The sequence below is a fragment of the Onychostoma macrolepis genome, chromosome 02 (assembly GCF_012432095.1).
Source record: "Onychostoma macrolepis isolate SWU-2019 chromosome 02, ASM1243209v1, whole genome shotgun sequence".
Classification (NCBI taxonomy): domain Eukaryota; kingdom Metazoa; phylum Chordata; class Actinopteri; order Cypriniformes; family Cyprinidae; genus Onychostoma; species Onychostoma macrolepis.
In genome coordinates this window covers 4,528,012-4,549,520 of record NC_081156.1, presented here as the reverse complement: position 1 = coordinate 4,549,520, position 21,509 = coordinate 4,528,012, and the positions used below count along the sequence as shown (strand labels likewise).

At 42.4% G+C, this 21,509-nt stretch overlaps 1 protein-coding gene across 4 annotated transcripts in view; it reads left to right on the top strand.

Moving 5' to 3' along the window:
* The window catches only part of ddr2b (discoidin domain receptor tyrosine kinase 2b), a 32,470-nt gene that overhangs the window by 2,979 nt on the left and 7,982 nt on the right, over positions 1–21,509 (top strand). For 2 of the 4 annotated variants that reach the window (XM_058793646.1, XM_058793620.1), the window contains exons 3-11: positions 3,262–3,385; positions 3,799–3,937; positions 4,256–4,346; positions 12,131–12,233; positions 12,319–12,550; positions 13,172–13,319; positions 14,206–14,308; positions 14,388–14,571; positions 21,163–21,403. In XM_058793646.1, the coding sequence (XP_058649629.1) occupies positions 4,277–4,346; positions 12,131–12,233; positions 12,319–12,550; positions 13,172–13,319; positions 14,206–14,308; positions 14,388–14,571; positions 21,163–21,403 (1,081 nt within the window). In that variant the 5' untranslated portion in view covers positions 3,262–3,385; positions 3,799–3,937; positions 4,256–4,276. Of the gene's footprint in view, positions 1–3,261; positions 3,386–3,782; positions 3,938–4,255; positions 4,347–12,130; positions 12,234–12,318; positions 12,551–13,171; positions 13,320–14,205; positions 14,309–14,387; positions 14,572–21,162; positions 21,404–21,509 lie in introns of all 4 variants that reach the window. The other 2 variants (XM_058793638.1, XM_058793630.1) reach the window with 2 other exon arrangements.

Below are 21,509 nucleotides of genomic sequence, written 5' to 3'. Positions count from 1 at the left end.
CTTTGTTATATACCCTTTGTTGGCAATGACAGAGGTCAAACGTTTTCTGTAAGTCTTCACAAGGTTTTCACACACTGTTGCTGGTATTTTGGCCCATTCCTCCATGCAGATCTCCTCTACAGCAGTAATGTTTTGGGGCTGTCGCTGGACAACAGATACTTTCAAGATTTTCGATGGGGTTTACACGGATCAGTCGTGCTGGTCCCTTTGCAGAAAAACAGCCCCAAAGCATGATGTTTCCACCCCCATGCTTCACAGTAGGTATGGTGTTCTTTGGATGCAACAAAAAGTTCTATTTTGGTTTCATCTGACCATATGACATTCTCCCAATGCTCTCTAGCAAACTTCAGACTGGCTCGGACATGTACTGGCTTAAGCAGGGGGACACGTCTGGCACTGCAGGATTTGAGGCCTTTGTTACTTTGGTCCCAGCTCTCTGCAGGTCATTCACTAGGTCCCCCCGTGTGGTTCTGGGATTTTTGCTCACAGTTCTTGTGATCATTTTGACCCCACGGGGTGAGATCTTGCGTGGAGCCCCAGATCGAGGGAGATTATCAGTGGTCTTGTATGTCTTCCATTTTCTAATAATTGCTCCCACAGTTGATTTCTTTTCACCAAGCTGCTTACCTATTGCAGATTCAGTCTTCCCAGCCTGGTGCAGGTCTACAATTTTGTTTCTGGTGTGCTTTGACAGCTCTTTGGTCTTGGCCATGGTGGAGTTTGGAGTTGGACTGTTTGAGGTTGTGGACAGGTGTCTTTTATACTGATAACGAGTTCAAACAGATGCCATTAATACAGGTAACGAGTGGAGGACAGAGGAGCCTCTTAAAGAAGTTGTTACAGGTCTGTGAGAGCCAGAAATCTTGCTTGTTTGTAGGTGACCAAATACTTATTTTACCGAGGAATTTACCAATTAATTCTTTAAAAATCCTACAATGTGATTTTCTGGATTTTTTTTTTTCTCATTTTGTCTCTCATAGTTGAGGTATACCTATGATGAAAATTACAGGCCTCTCTCATTTTTTAAGTGGGAGAACTTGCACAATTGGTGGCTGACTAAATACTTTTTTGCCCCACTGTATATACCTGTGCACATGAAAATTTCCTTGGATGTAGGACTTGTTCAGAAAACACAGATTTTTCGTTTTGACATGATTAATTTACTGGGCACAATTCGGTGAAGATATCCACCAAAACAGGTTTTTGTTTGGGAAAAGTTATTTGGCAGTAATTTATTGAGCTAATATTTAACTGTCAGTTGTTTAGTATAATATATATATATATAATTATTATTTTTTTTGTACAATATATGGGTAGTTGACAAATAGCCAGTAAAAAATTCTTTCTTTTTTTTTAAAGACTATTTTTGAAGAAGAAATGCATATATTTATTTAGTGTAAAGTCTGATCTTTGAGAAAATATAAAGGGTCACTAACTTCGTCGATTCTTTCACTGTTTTTTAAACATTTTTACTGAACTGTATAAATTTGTTCTATGGTGTGACATAGCAAAAATTAAGAAAACCCTCTTAATAATATATAAATAGCATGAGAGAGATTTATCTTTATTGTTAGACACTTATTTTCATGTAGTGTTATTTATTTAATATGAAATTATAATTAACATAATTTTTTCCCCACAATTTCAAGACAAACGTTGACAAGATAAACTTTGCTGTCATTCGTTCAAAACTGCTGAAAATTATACCATTTTAAGATGAGTGATATTTCTATCTCCCCTATTGCAATACTCAACTGGTTTTTTTAAGATATTTTGAAATAAAAACAAATCTGTGGTTATTTTATGTGTATCACACCATAGGACATTGTCACACTAAAGGACAGAAATGGTAGTTATTAAAGTATTTCTATTTAATTTTGAACATGTCAAAGGAGAAAGAAAGTTTCATTTTGATATAAACCATATCATCATGGTTTTTAAACAAAACAAAATAATTTTCATCAACAAAATTCAGTCTCGGTTAATCAGTATGTTACTGAAACTCTTCTAGAACTCTTCTGTTTCAAAAACATAGTATCACATTTTATACTTATTTTCATGACACTTTATAACAGTACAAGTTAAAAACATCAGAAAATAGTTTAATTAATGTAATTATTGCATTTAAGAACACTGAAAATGATCAAAAATGGAGTTAAATAAATCTTATTTAATTATTTAAAATGGTTTTTAAAGAGACCTTGTCCTGTGGTGTGACATCTTTGTCCTGTGGTGTGACAGTACAGGCGTCACACCGGAGGACATTTTCTGTCACACTAGGACGTTTCAGCCTTTTTCTGTCAATTAATGACCTTGCTATTCCAAGACACATTTGCATCATTTTTCATGTTTATGTAGTTTAACATGTCACACCAAAGGACAACAAAACGTAACACTTTTGTAGTGGTTCCAAAAAAGTTCAATATTTGAACAATTCTGAGACAAAAATTTACCATTTGCACATGTCATGGGCATCACAGTGGGCTTCAGTAACACGACCATGAATGGGGTCCTTCAACCAATAAAAGTTTTTTTCTGGAATTGGCCGATTTAAAATCAGGATATGGTGTCACACCAGAGGACATGTTTTTCAGAGACAAAATATATTAAGTTCCTACACTTTCAGAAATATATAGATGAAAAAATGATTGCCATTTACTAAAATAGACACTTGTACAATTATGCCGGGTGTATTTATTAACATTTTTATGCTTTTCTTTTTAATTTATAAAAGTTGTAATTTACTGAACCATGTCACACCATAGGACACCATAGTCACACAATTTTGACATTTGGCTCAAAAATTAAAAAAAATCGGATAACACTGCAGCTTTTTTAACAATAGTTCCATGTAGGATGAAGAAATGTTTAATGATTTACAGCATTTTAAATACCGACAATATTAATTATGTTCATTTTTATCTTGTGGGACAGTGAAAATGTTACGTCAACAACCCATATATATATATATATATATATATATATATATATATATATATATATATATATATATATATATATATATATATATATATATATATATATATATATACACACACACACACACACACACACGCACACATTAGTGTGTGTAAATATATCTTAGTTTTACTGTGAAAAACAGTGAACTATTGTGTGAAAGGATCCTGCACTCTATAATTATAACCTTCTGTTTCTCAGGTTGAAATCTGGGCTTTTGGACTTTCCCCAGAATGGTGCTGACTGTCTCTTTTTTTCTCTGTTTATTTCTGCTCCTGTAAGAGGGTCACTTGCCCCAGCCGCTCATTTCCCCTCAGGATGGATCGTGAAGATGAGGAGGATTGTGTTTTGCTCAGAGGTTAATACTTTGAGGCAGTAATCTTTGAGTTTATGACTGAAGAAAGCGGTAAGTGTCACTTGTGTTTTTTAGGATGTGTCAGTTGGCTCATTAGATGTGATTATGAGTTTTTCATATGCCCAACAAAATCAGTCATGAATGATTGAGTCTGTGCTGGAAATTCTTTTTCTATAATACCAATAATTCTGGGCAATGTTAAGAAAAAAAGTATATCAACATATTTTATCCAAGAGTTACAAAATGTTATTGTTAAATGTTCCTATAGGTAAATTTATGTTACGTAAACTTTTCATTCAAGTATACTTGTAAATTCTGGTTTAAAATAATTCAGTAAAACGTATATCTGCTTATACCAAAGAAAGGTTGATAACACATTGTTGTTTATGATTTTAGTAGATGGTTGTGCTCCATAAAGAGTGGGATTCTCTTGTCACTGTACATACAGTACTGCTCTCCCACAGGCAGCTGACTGGAGCCATACGCAATATAAATAAACACCAGTCACATAGTGGACTTTGTATACAGGGAAAACTTACTGACCTGAGGGCAAATGCACCTACAAGAGCCACTTTGTTCCTCATCTTTTGGGTTCATGGTTTGGCAAGCTTTTTTCTCCATCTTTTTTCTTTTAAGCATTATGAATGTGTTCATTGTAATGCAAATACATTTTAGTGTCATGTAATATCATTATATGTATGACATTATTTAATTATTATTATTATTATTATTATTAATAATAATAATAATAATGATAATAAACATTTAATTATATTATAAATTCATATTTGTCCAATATTGACTAAATATTCCTAGTTTGTTTTGATTTGATGTGTTTAACTGATCATTTGAAATTCTGTACGAGAAAAAAATATGTAAATTAACAGATCATTTTTTAAACTACTTTGATGTTTTTTACAGGAATTAAGGTCATAAAATAAGATGTTCCAAATGAGACAATATCTTACTGTCCTTCTCCTGGCTGGAGCCGTGAAGTCACAGGTCAACCCAGGTGAGAGAAATTAAGCATAATTAATCTAATTCACAAATCAAACGAGGAACAGCTTTTGATTCGTAATTTGTGACCCTGGACCACAAAACCAGACTTAAGTGTCAATTTTTAGAAATTGAGATTTATACATAATCTGACATGTGATTATATTATATATCTGATTAAATAAGCTTTCCATTGATGTATGGTTTGTTAGGAATCTGAGGGTGCAAAAAAATCGAAATATTGAGAAAATCGCCTTTAAAGTTGTCCAAATGTAGTTCTTAGCAATGCATATTACTAATCAAAAATGAAGTTTTGATATATTTACAGTAAGAAATTTACAAAATATCTTCATGGAACATGATCTTTACTTAATATCCTAATGATTTTTGGCATAAAAGAAAAAATTATAATTTTGACCCATACAATGTATTTTTGGCTATTGCTATTTGCTAAAAATATACCCCAGCGACTTAAGACTGGTTTTGTGGTCCAGGGTCACGTAGTATATAGTGCAAATTTAAATAGCCTTTAGGAGCAGTTTGGTCAGCATCAGGTTCACTGCTGTTAGCCGTATGTCAACGTGTGCCTTCTGATGGATCTGATGATAAGACTTGGTCAGATGCCCTGTACAAAAAAAAAAAAAAAAGAAAAAGAAAAAAGTGAGGGTTAAGGTAAAAAAAAAATAACGGCAGCTGTGGTTGTCATAACTTTATTGTAAAAAATATATGTTAGCAGCATTTTAGGTTTTATGAAATTAATTTATATTTACAGTAAAAAAAACATGTTTATGAACTGATATACAGTAATGCTAATATGCCAACTGAGATACTAAAATATCCTTTTTTGTACCTTCATATTGCACTGACAACCACCAAAAAACAGGTGCAGAGTGCTGTACAAATACAAAACACCATCATGATAACACACATGACACTAAAATAATGCAATACATATTAAATAACAGCATAAAATTTAACAAAAAGTGTAGCTGACAAGAATCTTAGTTATTTCAATAAAAACCCATGTGAACAGGTTTTTCATCGCAAATTATAAGATGCTTTTTTCTTTTTCACTTCCCAAACTGTCAGTTTAACAGTATAATAACATGAAGTGTCCCATTAGATCTATTACAGTTTTTCACTGTATACGCTAAGGGAAATCATCATTAACAAATTAACATCTTTTACTGTTAAAATGGTGATCACTTGAGCAGACAGCTGAAAACAGGCATGTCATTGACACTAGGTAGCGTCAGAGAGGAAACTATGCTGGCTGGGGGTCCAGTGTCTGTTTCATCTGCCAAGGCTAACAAATCAAATTTAGAGAGATGGGAAGTATTTATTCACTGGGTGACTGAGTTTTCCAGTTTGTACTCCTCTGCAGTGGAGTCTATTTATCTTTACGCTGCTGTAAAGTTACTGCCAGGGAAACAAAATGGCAAAAAAATTGAAAGATGCTTTTGTCTGTAAAAAATGTTGATTCCCAGAATATTCTGAGATTGATAGTTTATGGATTCTGTGTAAAACAGAATCTAAAGAGAAAGTTTCCATAATGTTAGAAATTGGCTAAAAAACTGAAGAAATGGGAATCATACATTAACGTTAGGAGAAGGTTCTGTGTTTTCTGGTAAATATGTGACAAATAATAATGATGGGTCATTCATCAACTTTGCAACAACTGTGTTTAAAGAGAAATAACTTCACGAAGCTGAGAATGTCCTTCGGTTCCTGGTGAGCATGTCCTGGAATGAACATAAAAGTCTCTCTGTTTTCTGCTGAGGCCTCGCGGATGGGGTTGAGTGGTATTTGGGGTATTTGCTTATGGGGTGTGGATTCCACCTATTCGCACAACCTCCCTGGAGCAGAAATACGGAGTCGTGCTCCTGCAGCACAATGCCACCTACTGTGTAGTGAATCTTAGTGTGGTGTTTCAGTTTCTGGAGTGGTGGCAGCCTCATATATAAGCTCTAGGATACAAACACAGATTATCGGTTCAGTCCCAAAAACCTAGAAACTGAGAACCTAGGATCATTTCACCTTCAAGGAAGATCCAGTTTCGCTCAGCAGATGTCTGCTATTACATTACTGTGGCAGTAATCTGTCTCTTATGCTCACCAAGGCTGAATTGTATTTGATCAAGAAATACAGTAAAAATGGTTGTGTGAAATATTATTACAATTAAAAACTGTTTTCCATTTTAATATATTCTAAAATGTAATCTATTCCTAAAGCTGAATTTTTCAGCATCATTACTCCAGACTTCAGTGTCACATGATCCTTCAGATATAATTTTATTATGCTGATCAATGCTGACAGTTGTGTTGCTTAATACTTTTTATGGAAACCATAGATTTTTTTTTTCTCTCTTTCAGAATTTTTCCCTGAAAATAAATCTTTTGTTACATCATAAATGTCTTTGTCACTTTTGATCAGTTTAATACATTCTTGATGAATAAAAGTAATAATTTCTTTCAAATTAAATAAATTAATAAATACTTTTATTAACCCCAAACTTTTTAACACTAGTTTGTATATGTTCTAAATTATTACACCAGATGTCTAGAAAATTATATAAGATATAAAAATATAGAAAAGTATATTTAGTATATAAAATATAGCATAAGTGTCACGAATCTGGTCTGCACTCCCGGTCACTCACCACTAGAGGTCACCCGCTCACCACATGGACTTTCACACCACACTTCACATGGACTCCAATTCACATCATCCCACTCTGATCACAGCTGTCACCAATATCTCATTGCACCAATCACTTGCACACCTGATCACACAGCATCACCAATCACACACACTATTTCAACCCTGGACATTCTCTCCCCCGTTGCTGAGTATAGTATGCACTATCGCTGCCCTACAGAGCCCGTTAGTTTTCCTAGCCTTGCCTAGCATCGCATCTCCTTGCCTTGCCTTGCCTTGCCTTGCCTTGCCTTGCCTTGCCTTGCCTTGCCTTCGCCTTGCCTTGCCTTGCCTTGCCTAGCCTAGCCTAGCCTAGCCTTGCCTTGCCTTTGTTGGATTGTGTTTTCCCCTGCCTGGACTATCGCTGACGTTTTGGTTTCCCTCTCCTGTCTTGCCCTTTGGATACTGTTCGCTGATCGTCGACCCACGCTTGCCCTAAGTTTACTCTTTGTCTTGTCTCTGCCATACCTGTTTGCCATTGTTTCGACCCTGCCTGTATCTTTGACCATGCCTGTAAATAAAAGCCTGCACATGGATCCGCACGCCTCTCGTCTCGTCAGCCCCGTTGCAGAATACTCGGCCACACGAGGATCCAGCGGCTTTTTTATGGAACCCTGGCCAGGTATGGACCCTTTTGACCAGCTGCTCAACCTGAGACAAGGGAATTCATCCATTGAGGATTACGTCACTCAATTCTGTGAGTTATATCATAGGGTACCCTGGGATGAGGTCGTGTTAAAAGACATTTTTCGCTTCGGACTAAAGGAGCCCATTAAGTCATGTTTACCTGAAGGGAAGTTTGATTGTAAGCTAAAGGACTTTATAGACTGTGTTTTGCTGTGTGCTGGCTCTTCGTTTACTGTGGGTGTCGCGGAGGAGGAACGCAACACTGCATCTGTGACTGAAATGGCAGCGACACCGGAGCCCGTTCACAAGATGGCGGCCACAACAACACCCCGTCATGTCATTGCTGCCAGTAAAGAGCTAAGTCAAGTCAACGTTGATCTTCATGAATCAAGGCAAGTCACAGTTGATGGTAAAAGGCCAAGTCAATTCACAGTTGATGTCCAGAGTCGCTTCACGTCACGGCCGCCCGTCCAGAGTCGCCACGTCACGGCCGCCCGTCCAGAGTCGCTTCACGCCACGGCCGCCCGCCCAGAGTCGCTTCACGCCACGGCCGCCCGCCCAGAGTCGCTTCACGCCACGGCCGCCCGCCCAGAGTCGCTTCACGCCACGGCCGCCCGTCCAGAGTCGCTTCACGTCACGGCCGCCCGTCCAGAGTCGCTTCACGTCACGGCCGCCCGTCCAGAGTCGCTTCACGTCACGGCCGCCCGTCCAGAGTCGCTTCACGTCACGGCCGCCCGTCCAGAGTCGCTTCACGTCACGGCCGCCCGTCCAGAGTCGCCACGCCACGGCCGCCGCCCAGAGTCGCTTCACGCCACGGCCGCCCGTCCAGAGTCGCCACGCCACGGCCGCCCGTCCAGAGTCGCTTCACGCCACGGCCGCCCGCCCAGAGTCGCCACGCCACGGCCGCCCGCCCAGAGTCGCTTCACGTCTCGGCCGCCCGTCCAGAGTCGGGTCACGTCCGGGTTGACACACCCAGATCATCAAGGTCAGTCTTTCATTATCCCAGTCTGATATCCAGTGTGAGGGATTCGCACAGCTGGTATCCCCAAACCCACTCACGCTAGCCCTCCTGTTCCTGAACTGATTCCCCTGTCTGAAACGCTTCCCCTGATGGGGATCGCATTTTGGTGTGTTTGGGCTGCATACACCACCACAGAACTCCCAGAGGTGGCGGCGTCCATTATGATTTCTCTAGAGGTGGCGGCTGACGCTGCAGAACCTCCTGAGGTAGTGGCGTTCGCTGCCGTGTTCCCTGAAGTGATGGTGCCCCCTGCAGTTTCTCCAGAGGTGGCGGTACATGCTGCAGAACCTCCCGAAGCGGCCGTGCTCCCTTCAGCTCCTCGTATGGTGGTGGCGCCCAGCAATGAACTCCCATTTTGTTGTGTTGCGGTCAAAGAGACCATTACTAAACTCTCCCTGTGTCCTCAGGTTACCGCTGTAGAACTTCCAGAGGTGGCAGTAACCGCTGCAGAACCTCCGGAGGTGTCAGTGGTATCCACTCACCAACGCTCGTCTTGTCCTGTCACGGCTATGGAGGCCGTCAATGAACTCTCGTTCTGTCCTGTCACGGCTATGGAGGCCGTCAGTGAACTCTCGTTCTGTCCTGTCACGGCTATGGAGGCCGTCAATGAACTTTCTGTGTTCCCTGCCTCAGTCCTTGTGTCTGTGCATGTTCTGTCTCCGTTCTCCCCAGGTCCCAGGCTCTGCTGTGTGTTCCTGATCAGTCATGGCGGGCTCCTGCTCTATCTGCTCCTCCGTGGTGGTCTTTGGGTCCGTCTGCTCCGCCCTGGTGGGCTCCTGTCCCGTCGGCTCCGCCCTGGTGGGCTCCTGCTCTATCTGCGCCGCCGTGGTGGTCTGCTGTCTGGCTCTGGTGGTCTTCTGCACCGCCGTGGAGATCTTCTGTCCTGTCCGGTCAGCCCTGGTGGGCTCAAGTCCCGTCCTCTCCGCCCTGGTGGGCTCAAGTCCCGTCCTCTCCGCCCTGGTGGGCTCAAGTCCCGTCCTCTCGCCCTGGTGGGCTCCTGTCCCGTCGGCTCCGCCCTGGTGGGCTCAAGTCCCGCCCTTCCGCCCTGGTGGGCTCAAGTCCCGTCCTCTCCGCCCTGGTGGGCTCAAGTCCCGTCCTCTCCGCCCTGGTGGGCTCAAGTCCCGTCCTCTCCGCCCTGGTGGGCTCAAGTCCCGTCCTCTCCGCCCTGGTGGGCTCAAGTCCCGTCCTCTCCGCCCTGGTTTCCTGCTCTGCCAGCTCTACCTCGGTCCCAGATCACTCCGCTGCCACAAGGACCTGGCCCTCCATCCTTCCCCCTGTTCGGCCTCCGCTCCACCTCCCTCCTAATTATAGACTGTGTGGAGCGTCTAGAAGCCGCTCTTTGGGGGGGGGGGGGGCTCTGTCACGAATCTGGTCTGCACTCCCGGTCACTCACCACTAGAGGTCACCCGCTCACCACATGGACTTTCACACCACACTTCACATGGACTCCAATTCCCATCATCCCACTCTGATCACAGCTGTCACCAATATCTCATTGCACCAATCACTTGTACACCTGATCACACAGCATCACCAATCACACACACTATTTCAACCCTGGACATTCTCTCCCCCGTTGCCGAGTATCGTATGCACTATCGCTGCCCTACAGAGCCCGTTAGTTTTCCTTGCCTCGCCTCGCCTAGCCTAGCCTTGCCTTTGTTGGATTGTGTTTTCCCCTGCCTGGACTATCGCTGACGTTTTGGTTTCCCTCTCCTGTCTTGCCCTTTGGATACTGTTCGCTGATCGTCGACCCACGCTTGCCCTAAGTTTACTCTGTCTTGTCTCTGCCATACCTGTTTGCCATTGTTTCGACCCTGCCTGTATCTTTGACCATGCCTGTAAATAAAAGCCTGCACATGGATCCGCACGCCTCTCGTCTCGTCAGCCCCGTTACAATAAGTATATAGTCGTTATATGAATTGATTTTTTTTTTAATGTATTTTTGATTAATTGATCTGAAATTAATTGATCTGAAAAAAAAAATTGTCATGTTATTGCTCCATTTGTTAAATGACAAACGAGTAACATCCATATCCATAATTTTTACAGTTTATAGACTCATTAACAGATAATGGATACTCTCAATTTTGTGTCAATGCACATACAGTCATGGCCAAAAATATCAGCACCCTTGGTAAATATGAACAAAGAAGCCTGTGAAAGTGAATCTGCATTGTCAATCCTTTTGATCTTTTAATAAAAAAATTCACAAAAATCTAACCTTTCATTGGATAATAAGAATTTAAAATGGGGGAAATATCATTTTGAAATGTTTTTCTCTAATACATATTGGCCACAATTAACGGCACCCTTTTATTCAATACTTTTTGAAACCTGAGTCAGTCACTTATTGATTTTTTTATCTGTTGGTATTTGATAGAATCTATAATGCCATGTGTCTGAACAAGATGTCCAGGACCTCCACCAGAAATATAGGCCCACAACATCAAAAATACAGCAGTATATTTCATTGTACACATGGGGTATTTTTTATCCCTGTGTTCAAACCCATCTTGAGTGTTTGCTGCTAAAAAGCTCATTTTTTTTAGTTTCATCTGACCATAAAAGCCAGTGCCATTTGAAGTTCCAGTCGTGTCTGATAACTGAATATGCTGGAGTTTGTTTTTGGATGAGCGAGGAGAATTTTTCTTGAAACCCTCCCAAACAGCATGTGATGTAGGTGCTGTTTGACAATTTTTTTTTTTAAGGTTTTCTGACCCCGAGACTCAACTATTTTCTGCTGTTCTCCAGCTGTGGTCCTTGAAGAGTCTTTAGCCACTCAAACTCTCCTTCTCACCGTGCATTAGGACGATATAGACACACGTCCTCTTCCAAGCAGTTTCCTAACATTTTATGTTGATTGGAAATTCTTAATTATTGCCCTGATGGTAGAGATGGGAATTTTCACTGCTCTAGCTCTTTTCTTAAAGCCACTTCACTAATTTGTGAAGCTCAATTATCTTTAGCTGCACATCAGAAATATATTCTTTGGTTTTTCTCATTGTGATGGATGATTAAGGGAATTAAGGCTTTGTTTTCCCTCCTATTTATATTTCTGTGAAACAGGAAGCCATGGCTGGATAATTTCATGTTCATAATCATCCTGGAGTGCTCAAAATTGTGAATATGAATGGGAATATACTTCAGAGATATTTTAATCATAAGAATTTCTAGGGGTGCCAATAATTGTGTCCAACGTGTATTAGAGAAAAACATTTATTTCATAATGATATTTCCCCCCATTTTAAATTCTTATTATCCAATGAAAGGTTAGATTTTTGTGAATTATTTTAATAAAAGATCAAAAGGATTAACAATGCAGATTAATTTTCACAGCCTTCTTTGATCATATTTACCAAGGGTGCCGATATTTTTGGCCATGACTGTAAGTTTAATAAATGTCTGTGCTGTCAATATGTCATATAACCTTCTTAAATTTCTTCACATGATAGCTGTGTGTAGGTACCCACTGGGGATGACTGGAGGCCAAATTCAGGATGAAGATATTTCTGCTTCCAGCCAGTGGTCAGAGTCCACCGCAGCTCGATATGGCAGGTACATCTAACACACTGATCACACAATTGATCAGAAACACTAATAATAGAACTTATTTTCTCCACCATATCCCTCTCTTTTTCAGATTGGATTTTGATGATGGAGATGGAGCGTGGTGTCCAGATGTCATGGTTGAACCAGTCAATCTAAAGGAATTTCTGCAGATTGACCTTCGCACCCTCCATTTTGTCACTCTTGTTGGCACGCAGGGAAGGCACGCAGATGGAGTGGGCAATGAGTTTGCCCAGCGATACAAGGTTAAATACAGCCGGGATGGCACACGCTGGGTCTCCTGGCGTGATCGGCAAGGTCGACAGGTGAGATGATGGCAATCTTATTCTTATCAGTTACACTGAGACTGGGATCTTTGTTGGGATTAGTTGATAAGTTTCAATTCTGTCATCATTTTACCACCGTCATGATGTTTCAAACCTGTGCGACTTTCTTTTCAAAAATGTTTCAGTTGATTTTCTTTCCATACAATGAAAGTCAATGAGGCTCAATGTCATTTGGACCCCAGCATTCTTCAAAATCTCATCTTTTGTGTTATGCAGAAGAAAGACAGTCAAACAGGTTTGTATTGAGTCCCTGAGGGGACAGTGTGATGGGGGAAAATGAGATTTTGCATTCCCCCAAGAATCTTTGCGTTCACTCACAAAACTTGTGTGGTATAAATAATATGAGGTTGGAAGAAAAGGTTTCTCAAGAAAATGCAGTCATTTTACAAGAGAACTCAAAAGTTTTGAGAATGACTGGAAAGTTTCTTGTGGCCATGCAATACTTTTTCACATATCTGTCTCCATTTACGGCCTTCGTTGGTTTTGAATGACATGAGGGTGAGTAAATGATGACAGAACCTTCATTTTTGGGGGAACTTTATCTTTAGGTGAAATGTGAATTCATTGTTTGTGTGTTCTCATCCTTATTCATCTATTTAGATCATTGAAGGGAACAGTAACGCCTATGATGTTGTGCTTAAGGACCTGGAACCTCCCATTATTGCTCGTTTTGTGCGTTTCATGCCTGTGACTGACCCCTCTATGATTGTGTGTATGAGGGTGGAGCTCTACGGCTGTGAATGGCTCGGTAAACTATGAAACATACTTCATTCAAGCACTTAAATGCACACTGTAGCATTAACAGACCTCAAAGGGGTGAAAGAGTTACCTAAAATGTCTGATCGCAACAATGCAGGAAAATATTTTTGCATGTAGAATATACTTCAAGCCTTTATGGGATTGATTCAGCCTCTTTAGTCATTGAATCATTTGCTCAGCCTTATGTCATTTCATTGACTTACATTGACATGTTTCTTCCAGAATGTCAAGATGTTCAGTGAATAACAACATAAATTTAAGTCTGTTCCCCACACAAAGCTATTGTATAACTCAGAAGACATGATCTGTATAGACTAGTTTTATAATAATTTTATGGCAGTGGCTATTTAAAACTAAGTGTAAAAAGGTAAATATGAGGAAGATACCAAGTATCTATAAAATGCCAAAAAAAATTAAATTAAATAATTAATTAATTAATTATGCTGCAAATAGTACTAAATATTTAATAACAATAAATAATTAAATGAGGATAGATAGATAAATAAAAATTAATAAATAAAAAGTCGTATTTTAATTTTCATAAACCTTAAAATGTATTTAATCAATTTATTAAAAAAAAAAAAAAAGTATTCATGTATATCTGTATTTATACATTTGTTTATGTCTTTATTCTTTTATTTTCATCTGTATTTATTTGTTTCTGTATTTCCCACTGATATTTCCTCCTATATTATGATAATGATAATGTTTATCCCTACAAGGCTATTTTATGATAATTTACATCCTTTTTGCAAGCTTGAAAGCTGCAATCCCCATTGCTTGTTGTATTTGTATGGAAAGGAGTGAGCACTTCGTTACTGATTTGGAACAAAATGTTCATTTTTGGATGACTTTACCTCTCATCATTGCTGCAGATGGTCTTGTGTCCTACAGCGCCCCTGCTGGCCAGCAGATGTTTTTCAGAGGTCAACAAATCTTCTTAAATGATACTGTGTATGATGGAGCCATTAGTTACAGGTAAAGCATCACACACTAAACACTAAAGTAAATATCACCACCTCATTCACTTAAATGAAACAACAAAGTTTTCTCCCAGCATGACAGAAGGCCTTGGACAGCTCACTGATGGAAGCTGGGGTTTAGATGACTTCACCAAAAGCCAGGTGTATGGGGTCTGGCCTGGCTATGACTATGTGGGCTGGACCAATGCTAGTTTCCCTGGTGGCTTGGTGGAGATGACATTTGAATTTGATCGTGTCAGAAATTTCACTTCAATGAAGGTTTGTCTGAAATACATCTGTGTTGACATGACCCTTGTGAAAAAGAAGTGTGCTTAATTGTATTGAATGTGCACTTGTAGTGTACCTCAAATCTTATATATTAAATAATATTAATGATATTAAATCTTAAATATTATATTATATTATTATGTGGTTTAAGGTTTAATAAACACATTATTTTCTACACACTGTACATTATTGTTGCTCCTCTATGCCCTGCCTTTCTGAAACGCGTCAAAAAAGCTCATCGTTCTGAAAAGCGAGGTGTATGCTGATTGGCCAGCTATCCAGTGCATTGTGATTGGCCGAATACCTCAAGCATGTGACGGAAATGTTACGCCCCTTACCATGTTGAGATGCCGATGACACAAAAACAATAAAACCCATTATAAACGAGGCATTTGTTGCATCCAGTATGGGAGACATAATTACTGATTATAATGACTTATACTGTCTTTTTAAGCGTTGTGCTGCATCGCGCCGCGTAAACATTACCATGTCTGCATTTGTGATCGGAGAAACGACAAACATCAAGCACTACTCTACACTGCTCAAAACTCGCATTTGAATAGTCAGTGGCAAATTCTTTAAATAAGAAAACGTACTTACAGGCTGTTAGTCAGAAGCACCAGACTGTCCTTGCAAAGTTGGAATTGCCCCACTTTATAGAAACAGCCTTTGTGCACAGCTGGCAGGCTACTCCCAGGTTCAGGAAACAGTCCTCCGTAAAATGCGCTGCACACACTCTAATATTTGGGTTGAACTGTTCTGGAACAGTGTTGTATACACAACTTAACCACTAATTTCTAGTTGTGTCCTCTTTTGGAAGCCCAAACAAAGTAGTTTCGCTTTCACAATGAAACACAGCGTCTCCAGGACATGGCGCCGTCGGCAGCAACAACACTACAGCGAGAATAATAGTTCTGCCTTCTTTCTTTGTGTATACATTTGGGCGGTGTTTTGCAAATCTTACCACACAGTGACGTAGACATGTGGGGGCGTGTTTAAATGAGCCGGTTTAGGTGGGCGTGGTCGAGTCTTAACTTTTAAAAAGAATATCTTTTTGGTTTTGAGACTTTAGTCTTTGCAACTTTAGGGATCTAATCTATGCACAAACAGCTTGTAACACTCCAAAGAGAAAGGAAAACTTGAAATCGGATCATATGACCCCTTTAATGCACAGGTAGTTCCAAGTCAGTTTAATCACCATTCTATATTAATGCGCTGGTTCAATTGATGCACACTAACCAACACGCATCACTCGCGCACACACAGAGAGAGAGGTCGGAGATCGCTGATTGCACAGCATACACACATAAACTTGTTGTCAACGCTTCCCCATGATTTTTATTAATAAAATAGCCTAGATACTAGATCACTACATTATATTCCTCAGCATACCTGAGCCACTCCCCGTGCATACGGGTATATATAGGCGACAGGTGCATCTACTCTTCAGATTTTTGCTTCAGAGCCGAGTGGATGAACGTGTTGATCTCCACAAAGCCATTCATCGATCTGTCTGGAAGCTGTTCTGGTTGGCGTCACGGTGCGAACAGCGGTTTCCCTGTCTGCAGCGATTCCCCTGGGCACTTCAACTAAAAGAGCGGATTTCCTAAAAGAGCAAATAACGCGTTTCATTCAGCACGCCGATAGAGGATCAGATGTCGACAGCAGCATCGGGGGATGGGCAATCGTCCTCTAAGGATAAAGATTCTGTGGGGCTGCCCTCCTCTGGCCACCGCCGAATCGGGCCCAGAGTTGACGGCCGTGCTTTCCTGGGCCGCCGGGATTGGTGATGATTGGTTCTTTGGCATGGGCCATGGCTCGCTACCACGCCCTGCCCTGGTTCCTTTCTTTTTCCTCGAGGTGCATGAGGAGCTGATGAAGTCGTGGACCGCCCCTTTTTTGGGCGGAAGCTGCTCGTCTGCCTCCCCCATCCTCACTACCCTCGATGGCGGGGCGGCTAGGGGGTACGATGACATTCCCCAGGTGGAGAGTGCGGTTGCGGTGCACCTGTGCCCACAAAACGCCGCCACTTGGAGGGATCGTCCTCGTCTCCCGTACAGCACTGCGGGCCAAGCCGCCTCTGCCCTGCATGTCTTGGCTGTCCTGTGAGTACACCAAGCTGAGGCACTAAAATGCACGAGGGTAGTACCAACCCGAGGTTGATGCAGGATCTGTGCTTGTCGACTGACCTCGCCCTATGGGCGACGAAAGTCACAGCGTGGTCCCTCGGGAAGACGATGTCCACACTTGTGGGCCAAGAGCGCCATCTATGACTCAGCCTTGCTGAGATGAGTGATGGCAACAAAGTGCACTTTCTCGATGCTCTCGTCTCCCAGGCTAGACTGTTCAGCGACACTGTCGAGGACTCTGCCCAGCAGTTCTCGGCAGTACAGAAAGCAGACCGAGGCCATTCAACACATCTTGCGTGATGCACCATCTGCCTGTGAGTACACAGGCAAGCCCCAGGCAAGTCCGCTGCAGGCAAGCCCCAGTCTGCTCCGCCCCGTGTGAAATCGTCACCTAGGCTGGTGCATCGAGCCTCTCACTGGCCCCGAAATCGTCCAGGGAGGCGATAAAGCAGCCCTCACACGGGCAACCCGGAGATGTGGGAAGCTGCTCTTTCTCAGGAGATGGCGAGAACAGAGCATGGCCCGCACGTGAGAACAGTTGTGTGGTCACAGGGACCTAGTGCTCCGGCACCCCAGCCAGCTGGGGCTTCAGGTCGGCTGAGAAAAGAGCAAGCTCTCCCTCGTGCAGAGAATCTCTTTTCTCATTAGACTAGACTCTGTGAGTATGATGGCGCGTCTCACCAACGAGCATGCCCAGTCCGTGCTGAACTGCCTGAGTTCCTTCAGAGGCGGGATGGTGGTACCATCTCCTCCTCCACTGGAGTCAGACGCGGTGCAAGTCGCTGCGCGCCGTCCACATCCTGGGGGGGCTCAATCGTGCGGCCGAGGTGTTCTCACGACAGCTCACGTTCCCCGAGGAATGGCAACTCCATCCCGAGACAGTTGTATGACTCCCTGACCGAGGGCCCCTTGGCTTGGATGCACTGGCGCACAGCTGGCCTTGGGCTTTACACAGGCATGCGTTTCCCCAGTGAGCCTTCTCGCACGAACACAGTGCAAGGTCAGCGAGGATGAGGAACAGGTCCTGCCGGTTGCACCTTATTGGCCCACCCGGACCTGGCTTTCGGAACTCACGCTCCTCGTGACAGCCCTTCCTGGCGCATCCCTCTGAGGAAGAACCTCCTTTCTCAGGGTCCCGGCACCATGCGGCACCCGTGTCCACTTCTTGGAGCCTCCATGTGTGGCTCCTGGACGAGACGCGTCAGACTTAACTGATCTGTCACCAGTAGGGTTGGGTACCGATACCCGGTACCAATATGGCACCAGTACCTATGTAACCGGTATGTACTAGAACCGAATCAGAACGGAGATTTCGGTGCCTCATTTCGGTGCCATGCCTGAGCGATCGATTGAAATATTTGTCCTTTGTTTCTCCAAAACGAACGTAAGAAGCATCATCACCGGCACCTCACATGAAAAATAATTTCCCGACTGAGAAAATGCATGTGAATTCAAGTCGGAAAGCTCTAATAATATTCTCAAAAACGAAAGTAAGAAGCAGCAGCATCACCTGCACCTCGTGTGAAAAATTATTTCCCGACTGAGAAAATGCATGTGAATTCAAGTCAGAAAGCTCTAATAATAGAAGTCCAACAAATCTTTGTAGTAACGCGAGCGTGCTGTTTTCACATTCCACCTTAAAAGCACAACTCGGGAAATGAGAGCATCCGAGGAACGCGTGAATGCAGAAATTACACTTGCTCTGACAGCAGCAGGTAGCCCTCCATTAACTAGCTAAGCTAAACATTCTTAAATTAAAATGCCTAAAGCTAAAATTCTCTTGTATTCACGTTTATAAACCTGTTGTCCAACAAAAGAGAACATTATAACCTTTTTAGTCCACAACACCAGTTAAATGCTTCCTTTTGTGATCTGAAGTAGCTTCTTGTCACAGAATGAGGCAGAAAATATGTTCCATAGGCTACTGATACATCGATCAGCAATGGATTATAAATATACTTAATTATGAAAATACTAGAGATGACTTCAATAACACAGACAAAACTATACATTGTTGTAGTCGATTGTTTATTGTATTTGTTTTATTATTCAAAACGTTTATATCTTGTTTACCCAGTTACAACGATAGCAATGCATTTGTCCATATTGGGGATTTCCTGGAGCTTCATGAGTTCCGCTACTTCTGTGACTGGATATGTGGATTTTTGTGCGAGGGCGCCCTCTGGCATCCAGTATGAATGAAAAAGACATCATGTGTTTAGTGCTAATGGCCAATCCAATTATTAATTGGTAATTTTTATTTATTTGTTATTATTTTTAAGTATCGGTTCAGGCACCATTTAGGCACCGGTACCGGTTTAAAAGTATCGATTTGGCACCAGTATCGAAAAAAAACAAAACAATACCCAACCCTAGTCACCAGTGGTGGTTAACACGATCACTCAGGCTACAGAGTCCTCTACGAGGCGAGCCTACGCCCTGTATGAAGTCTGTTCGCAAACTGGTGTTCTTCTCGCCGAGAAAATCCCCGAAGATGCACGATTGGAGTAGTGCTTTCTTTCCTGCAAGCAAGGTTGGAGCATAGGCTGTCACCCTCCACCTTGGAAGTGTATGTGGCTGCTATCGCAGCACATCACGATGCAGTGGATGGCCAGTCCCTGGGAAAGCACGATCTCATCGTGTGGTCTCTGAAGTGTGCCAGGGGGTTACATCCTCCTAGGCCACCCCTGGTGCCCTCCTGGGATCTCTCTGTTGTCCGGGCTGGACTAAAGAGGGGCCCCTCTGAGCCGCTGGATTCAGTTGAGCTTAAATTCTGTCTGCTAGAAGACAGCTCTCCTGGCCGCGCTCTCATCCATCAAGAGGGTCGGGGACCTCCTAGCATTTTCGGCGAGCAAAGAGTGCCTTGTGTTCAGGCCAGCCAACTCTCACGTTGTCCTGAGACTCCGGCCTGCATACGTTCCCCGGACAGCGAACCCTGGTGGAGTTCCTCCAGCACCCCTGGCAGTCAGACTGGGCGGAGCAGTCTGACGCCAGGCCCAGTACTGGTGTTAGCTTTCCCGGGTCTCCGGTCAGCCCCTGTTCTGGGCTAGGTGTTCATATGGCTTGATTCCCTTCGGGCAATCCCGTATGTCCACGGTAAGGTTTCCCTCTCGGTAAACCCGTGTCTTCCCTTTGACGGAGCGTTCTGTCAGTCTCTGCAGGCAGTCCATCCATACTCTCAGGTAGGTCCTGCCTCAGAGACCAATTTCATATGTAGTACTGCCCCAGGCCTGGGTCAATCCATATCAGTGTCTCCACATGTCACCTCCCTACGGGCAGGATGTGGCCTCCGTAGTGCCCTTCTCTGGAAGGCTCGCTTCCCCATCGTTAATGCCAAGCTGTAACAACAAATAGGAAAGACTTGAAAAAATCTTTCATTTAAGGTCAAAATCCCTTCTAATTTCTTTGGTGAAAGGAAAGGAACTATCTCCAGCAGCTATATACTCACCTGTGGTCCCTGCGGGTACCAAGTTCAGCGAATTTGCGCTGGGGCGATGGGAAGGTTACGACCTTTGCATGGCATTTGTCTGTCACTCGCTTGCTTGTCAACATTTGCAATGCCATAAGGTTGTGACGGGGTTCAGGTGGTGGCGTTTTCTATGGACCCCACAATGTCATCACTCGACATAACTCGTAGTGACCGACAGATAGGGAACGTCTCGGTTACGTATGTAACCCTTGTTCCCTGATGGAGGGAACGAAGACGTTATGTCCCCTTGCCACAACCTCGAACCATCGCTGGAGGTCAGGGACAAGTTCTCGGCTCCTCAGCGTAAAACCTGAAAAGTGGATGCACTTGTCGCTTATTTATACCCGTATGCACGGGGAGTGGCTCAGGTATATTCATTGGCGTTTTCTCTTAAAGTCAGAGATGATTGGGGCTCCCAAGTGAATCCCCCCTCCCCCATAATGTCGTCACTCGACATAACGTCTATCAGGGAACGAGGGTTACATACGTATCCGACACGTTTTTACCCATTCGGTCAAATATTGCACTGCAAAGAGCAATACTAGTTTTAACTTGTCTATAACTTGGCAAATGACCATGGAATAAGCAGGATAACCAACGGCTAGCCGTGCATTAAAGGATTTGAAATGCACTTCACGGAGGCTCAATAACATTTAAAGTTATATTTAAATTCAAACTTCATCGTTACAAATTGGTATTTGCAAATATACTTAAATACATGACGAGTTTTAGTTTTAGTGACATTAAACTATTTTTGTTTAACATAAATACTTGTCAGTATATTAGACAGTACATTTTAATTTCAAAAGACAATAGAAACAATTAATTATATAGGTTCATACTTTATTTCCATAATATTTTAAAAAGTGCATTCAATTGTAGGTCTACTTCTTTTTTCCACAAGGAGTAACTTTTTATTATTATAATTAATTAATTAATTAATTAATTAATTTGCATTGAATGGATAACCTTCTGTTTCAATAGGTCCACTGTAACAACATGTACACATGGGGAGTAAAAATGTTCCGACAGGCCGTTTGTTACTTCCGTTCGGATTCAGACTGGGAGCCCAATCCTGTGGTTTTCAAGCTGAAAGCAGACAACATCAGTCCAAGTGCTCGGTTTGTCACAGTTGCCCTTGGCAACCGCATGGCCAGCGCAATTAGGTGCCGTTTTGCATTCAATGACATCTGGATGATGTTCAGTGAAATTGCTTTCCAGTCAGGTAATAGTGGTTTAATCACGCTGCATGTTCTTTCTTTCTTCTCCTTTTCTTATCTGTTCACTTTTTCATGATTCATTTTAGCATATTAATAGCTTACTAAAAATAC